The 6,858-nt window shown below is 34.0% G+C and overlaps 1 protein-coding gene across 2 annotated transcripts in view; it reads left to right on the top strand.

Annotated features, from left to right (window-relative positions):
- Positions 1–6,858, top strand: part of LOC128219912 (UDP-glucose:glycoprotein glucosyltransferase 1-like) — a 43,140-nt gene continuing 36,282 nt past the window's right edge. For both annotated transcript variants that reach the window (XM_052928079.1, XM_052928078.1), the window contains exons 1-7: positions 1–94; positions 1,291–1,428; positions 2,340–2,425; positions 3,623–3,753; positions 4,189–4,301; positions 5,537–5,711; positions 6,487–6,583. In XM_052928079.1, the coding sequence (XP_052784039.1) occupies positions 1,304–1,428; positions 2,340–2,425; positions 3,623–3,753; positions 4,189–4,301; positions 5,537–5,711; positions 6,487–6,583 (727 nt within the window). In that variant the 5' untranslated portion in view covers positions 1–94; positions 1,291–1,303. The remainder of the gene's footprint in view (positions 95–1,290; positions 1,429–2,339; positions 2,426–3,622; positions 3,754–4,188; positions 4,302–5,536; positions 5,712–6,486; positions 6,584–6,858) is intronic.

Genomic DNA, 6,858 nt, shown 5'->3' with positions numbered 1-6,858 from the left:
CGTCAACCCGGTACTACAACATGGCAGCCTCCATGTAATATTTTGGTTGTAGATATAGTTTTAAGCGGAAAGAACCAATTTTTGAACGATTAAGGTAGGTTACAGAAAAATAAACGGCTTTTTGAATATAAGTATATGATTTAGGCTTGCGAAAAAAAAAAAATCCATACATGGCTGCAAGTTTCTGTAGAAATAAGTGCCGGCTTTTTAACTTGCACTGACACTGCTAGTCCTAAATAAGTAAATTGGTGAATACCGCATCAGTATTTTAATAATATGAATTAATGAAAGTATTCTAGAAATATATTAAAAAAAAATAATAAATGACCCCCAGCCCCTTTACCACCCCAACCAACAGCCAACCAAAAATCCAAAATCCCTCAAACATATCCAGATATTGTTTAAATATCATAATATGACATTATATGTATCGTCTGACAATTTTCTGTGACCAAGTATATTATTAAAAGGCAGACATAAAAGCCAGCAGAAAATACATACTGTGACGTGCAAGACCAACAAGGCTAACAGATCCCTCAACAGATTCCTTCAGAGAAAAGCATGCTTAACCCGGAAGGGGTCGACTGATCTTTATATACATTATATTCTCCATCGACAGAGAGACCTAGATATGCCAATTTGCATATAATCAAAAACATCACCGTACTACAAACACATCCACCTACAGTACAACATTACATTCAATCAAAATCAAACGTTGGTTAGAAACTTTTACGATTTACAATGTATATAAGGATAAAAACAAATAACTAATTATTTCTTGGTTATCTGATTAGATGCGGAGTTTTGCAGCAGGGTCATAAAATTGGATGATAATCTATGCTACCGTTCATATTAAACTCCTCAGTAAACCAGCCACTCGGAGAAACTAGGGGAATTTTCGGTAAACTGTTTTACCCTCGGAAGCAACCCACAAACATCAGCTTTATATCTCAATGATCAAGGAAAGTGGGTCTAACTCATTCAGTGTACTGTTACATGTATACAATTGACCACATGTTTTATTCTTATAATGCAATTTCTGTTACACAATTCGCCTGTCTTATATCATTATATCATTAGAATATAATTTTCATTCCTATTTTATCTGGAAGCAGACTTTATGATATATCAGTAGTCTTTCAATAAGGCATTTTGGTCATTGTTTGTGTCTAAATTGTGAAATCACTTTGGGTCATTTTATGAGATCTATATTAAACAACAAATATCAGTCTTCATTTTTGTATGATGTCACCCAAATCATTTTGAAATGTTTCTTTTTCATTTTAGTTTATAAGGCAGGATGAGAGTTGCCTGGCTATGTGTCAGTTTGCTTTACCTGGTATTGTCAACAGACGGGGCCTCCAAGTATGTGTCCGTCAGTCTCAATAGTAAATGGAAGTCCACCCCAATGCTGCTCGAAGCAAGGTTAGAATATTATTACTTATTTTAAAGGCGTCTGTTTCTCGAAGAAAAAAAAGAAAAAACAGTCAAGGTATTGTCTTAACCTTGTTGTTGTAGTTTTTGAAAAACTTAAACTCTGGCCATATTCCCAAAACATTTAAGATATTCAATTGAAGCTTGTCACATGTTGACAAACACAATACCCACTGTAATCACATGCATAGCAAGGCCTTGAACTTTGGCTAAACTACTTGTAAGGTTATGACCCCTAATTCAACTATAAATAACAGATCAGCATCGGCTCTGGTCACTCTGTAGCGCTTTGTAAGGTTTAAGCGAGAAACATTTTATCATATTGGAGTTGGCAAATCTTGCTTCTCATAGTGTTAGTGTCAAAAGTCACAGTAGATAGAATGATTTAAGATATGACAATGTAATACATTTTTAAACAAACGAAAAATTTGATAATTATGTTATGCCAGCAGGATTCATGTGCTTGTCTCAATGAGGACAGAAGTGTGGGTGCAGCTTCTTTTTTAACTTTTTAAAGACTGTTTTAACTAAGCTATTACCCTAAATCAAGCATGATGGCCTGAAGCTTGTAAATTATTCTCTCAGCCAATAGAAATTCAGGCATAACTTTACGGGCCATCAGACCAATGCATTTTGTTATTTAATACATCCAAATAGCCTGTATTTCAAAACATATTTCTTGAGACAAAGTTGAGGATGATTGAATTTCTGTAAAGAATGTTTATGATTTCTCCCCTTTTTTAAAAGAGAGAAGAGTTGTTGTTATTCCTATATTTTTTTCTTCTTCAAACAAATTTTGTTCTGGTCTCTTGAAGGATTTGATTGTAACTTGGAACATGGATAGAATGATGTGTTGATGTGCACCTTGTTTGTAATTGTATTTGTTGTTAATTATCTTTCAGTGAGTTCCTTGCTTCTGAAGGCAATGACAACTTTTGGGGATTTGTTACGAGAATAACAGACCTTAATCCAGATCTTCTGGCAGAAGGTAAGAAACATATAACTTCATTGAAAGAAAACACAACTGAACTGTATATATGCTTATTATTGGAACAATATATATCAAAAAAAGACATATGGATGATACATAAATGAGCCCAAAACTCAAACTAGTGCTTGGCATAATTTTTATTTAGTTTTTTTAACAATCTCTGCTATAATAATAAATGAAATTGATCAAACCAGGAATGCATTTTACCAGTGCAGGGCTTGCAGGCTTGCTATTTATGACATCTTGACTAACTTTATCTAACATATATATATATATCAAACTTAGTGATATAGATTTCTCAATTTAGGAGTCATTTTGACTTGCACACTTAGAAATTTTAGTGTTGTTAATGTTAACTCAGGGGTCCAAGAATTGCAGATGAAAACAATTTATTTATCTCTACTGGCTTAAGGCCAGAATGGCTTATGTGATGGCACAGTGTATGTTTTAAGCAATTGCTTGTGAATGCAATATAGTCTACATTACATGTATATCTAAATCAAACTTTTACAGTAGTTGGAGATAGAGAGCTTGGTTCCTTTCTTAAACCAGCCAGATCTGCTCATGCATGACTGGATTATGGCCATTGAAAGCAGAAATATTTTCTAAGGGAAACAACTTTGTACTAAGAATTGTGTATAATAAATATTGAAGTAGGGTTTTCCTTTTGCCTGAAAGCAAAAGTATTTTCTAAGGGAGACAACTTTGTACTGAGAGTTGTGTATTATTGTAGTAGTTTTTCCTCCTTTGCCTGAAAGTGAAAGTGTTTTCTAAAGGAAACAACTTTGTATATAGAAATGTGTAGTATTTTAGCAGTTCTTTAATTTCTCATTGAATGTCAGTTCAGTATGTAGCTCATGGGGCTCTTGTTGTTGTAAGTTATATTGTATTCAATACTGAATATCATTACTGCTGGCCGAATGTATTCTAAATATTATCTTATAGTTGTTTCACATTTGAACCAGTGAATTCACCAGATTCACAAACATTAAAAAGATGTGGGACAGGGTCAATTCAAGTAGTCTGAGACTCCCGGCTGACTAATTGCAGTCTTAAATTTATACAAAAAAAATACAAAAAAAAATAAACCATTGCCTCTGTAAATCAATTTAAAAGCTCTACAGAGCTTATCCTTGTTTGTTTGATGTCTTAAAGATTAAAAATTGATCTTACCTTATCTTTTTGTTTTTCCAGAGACAGATGAGGCCATGTACCATCTGATACAGAAGTTCTCGGCCAAGTTTCTCACACCCATGCTGCAGAACTTTCTCAAGATGTTCCTCTCTCTACGAGCCTACTCTCCGACAGTGGAAATGTTCCAACACGTAGGCTAGATTTTTACTTTTTAAGCTGGTGTAATTTGTTTCAAAGATATTTTTACATCCTTCATATTGTTGTCGATGCTGTTGTTGCATAGAGTAAAAAATCAGATCCTGTGCCAAAACTAAAATATTGGGCTATAAGTTAAAAACTGTTCCAGATATTCATATGAAACTTGGTACACATGTGGCAACTAACAAAACGTTCAGGTGAAGCAAGGCCAACAACTCATATATATAGCTTTGTAATTGTTGAGGTATGCGCTCTGTTCAACTGAAGAATAAAACATTCAATTGGCAATTGTTCTGCGAAACTATTGTTGAATATTAATATTTTAATATTATTGATCAACATTCTAATTCTGATGTAGGAAAAGTAGTCTTAATACATTAAATGAAATAGTATCTTTTTTTAATAGTAATTAATGCTGTATTTTGAAGATGGCCGATGATGCTGGGCCACCTGATGGATGTGATGCCTTTGTGTTCGTTCATGGAGAGAAAACCTGCGATGCTGACAAAATCAAGGGACTTGTCAAGTCTGCTGCAAACAAGTATGATCTCCTTCCGTATTTGTCTTTATAGATGCAATTGCCCTAACGGATGTGCATTGTTTTTTTTCTATCCTTGACTATTAATAATGCTTTTAAATATTCATTGACCAAGTTTCACTGTTTTAATCACGATCTATCAGTCGGACATTTTGTTGACTTAAAACCAATTCCCTAGAGGTGTATCTCTTAATTTGTCGATGCAATTATACTTATGAGAAAGAGGTGCAGGCCTAAATGAAGAGGTGCTTTGTTTTAATGAAGTAATGTTGCACCTGTATATTTAGACTTCCACCTATAAATATTGAAGTGCACATAATATTTTATATAACTAGAAAAAGGCGAATTTGTCTCTAATCAGTGTGTGTATAACACGTGATAAATTACGTCATATATGCTATGTCGGAAGGCAACATTTTGCATAAAATGAAGACTTAAATCAAAGATCACTTTTCTTTTACTACACCAAATTAAATAAAACTAAGGGCAGTCTATGCCACTTAAAGAGCCCCGCCTTCATTTTATAACCGAAGTTTGTTTAGGTGATTAATTTCCTCAAACACTTCAACAAACCTGTTTCAAATATAATGTTTTGACAGTGCTCCGTCAGACAGCGTTATTGTGAAGTGTTTGAAGAAACTAAACTTTCAATCAAACTCTGCTAAAAGACCGAATGCGGAGCTCTGTAAGAGGTGTAGACTGCGCTATGTTTCATCTAAAATGGTGAAGAAATAGTGAAGTTATCTTTGTTTTAAGTCTTCATTCGAAGCAAAATATTGCCTTCCGACGTAGCAATTATGATGCAATTTATAACGTGGTATACACACACTGCTAATGATACATCATACAAAACCTTGAAATGATAAGCCAGGGTGTTTCGATTCATAATGATAAGGAAGCTTATTTCTTTCTGTCAACGCATATTATAGGAATCCTAAATGTCAGAGAAAGAAAAAGCTCAAATTATTTCAGCATTCAGTAACAAAACTTAATCAAACCACATCATTATTTCATTCAAACATATTTATTTTTTTGTAGATTGGTGATTTATTTAAAGAGTATTAATTTCTTATTTTTACTCAAAAATTGATTGTCATAAATTCCAAATCTATCAAAATATTGAGTTTGATATGTAAATCATATACGGCTTTGCAAAGTTTTAACCTCAGGTAATTTGCAAACATTAATTGCAGGATCTATTGTATTAAAACCTATAATTTAACATGTATATTTCCTAGAGATGGTCCTGTGCTGTTCAAGTTTGATCATGTCTATCCTGGTGGTCGGGATGCCCAGGTGACTGCCATCCTGTACGGACAACTGGGGACAGCTGCCTTCAAGACCCTGCATGGGAAGCTTGTAGAACTCACAGCTGCCGGAGATGTCATCTATGTGTATAGGCATTACCTCAAGGTGGGTTGAGCTTGTTGGATCATTGTTGGATCATTTGTGCCAGTATTCATTCCAGTCATGTTCAGGGCTTCCATTAAAGGAAGTTTGAAGTATATTATCCCTAAAAGTGTGCCAAAACTTAAAAAATTGAGTACTTGGATGTACACAAACTTCCACTATTTTGGAGAAAACTTACAAAAGTGAAGGTTTGGAAGATCAGAATATCAAAACCTGGTGTCAATGTTACGTTATGGCCACATTTTAAACAAGTCTTGAAGTAAAATGAATTCTTTAAAAACAATTGTGTGAAGTTTGCAAGTTATAATAACAAATATTTTAGTATTTAAAGTATGTTATTGAACAATAGTGGAAAATTTCATCACGTTCGAGAGCCACGAGGAAACTTCCAAATTTCAGAGGAAAACTTCCAATATGTCTGTCAAGGAAGTTCATATTTCCAGTTTTAAATTCTTGATAGTAATAAATAAGGTTTGAGATAGAACTATTAAAATGTCTTGTCAGTTTAATGCTAGTATAAAATTACAGTCAGATATTAAGGTATTTATAATGTTTTTTGTCATAAGTTTTGTGAGACCCTAATTATTTTCATAATTCGCAACTCAATCATGTCGCATTTAAAACCTAATGAAATATCCAATTTATAATCAATTTAAATTTTTGTAGTAATGTCATTGTGAATTTTAAACCTCATTAACTGTCCAAAATCTGGTAAATGTAACAAAGGACTTCAAAATTGAAAGTGATATGCAGTAATTATTATGTTTGTTTATCCCAGGTCCGCAGCGAGGAGTTAACGAGCCTGTCTGGGTATGGAGTGGAACTGGCCATCAAAAGTACTGAGTACAAGGCAAAAGATGACACCAAGGTTGAAGGTACTCATTCAGTGCTCGATATAGCATTCTCTCTTTACTGGCATACACTAGCATATTACAACTTAATAGACTGCTCTTATGTACAATGGAACCCTGTTGGCTCGAACTCCCATGGACCAGCAAAAAATACATCGAGCGTCGGAATATTCGAGCCAAGCAGGAAAGCTTACCTTCAGAATAAAGAAATCGGTACTTAACATCCAGTTTGAGCCAAAGAGGATATAAAACCTAGCAAGCTCAAGCCAAGGGGGGTTTGACTGTATATTTTTTATGTC

Source organism: Mya arenaria, chromosome 15 (genome assembly GCF_026914265.1).
Source record: "Mya arenaria isolate MELC-2E11 chromosome 15, ASM2691426v1".
Taxonomy (NCBI): domain Eukaryota; kingdom Metazoa; phylum Mollusca; class Bivalvia; order Myida; family Myidae; genus Mya; species Mya arenaria.
The sequence above is the reverse complement of the archived record's forward strand: the minus strand, read 5'-3'. Positions and strand labels throughout refer to the sequence as shown.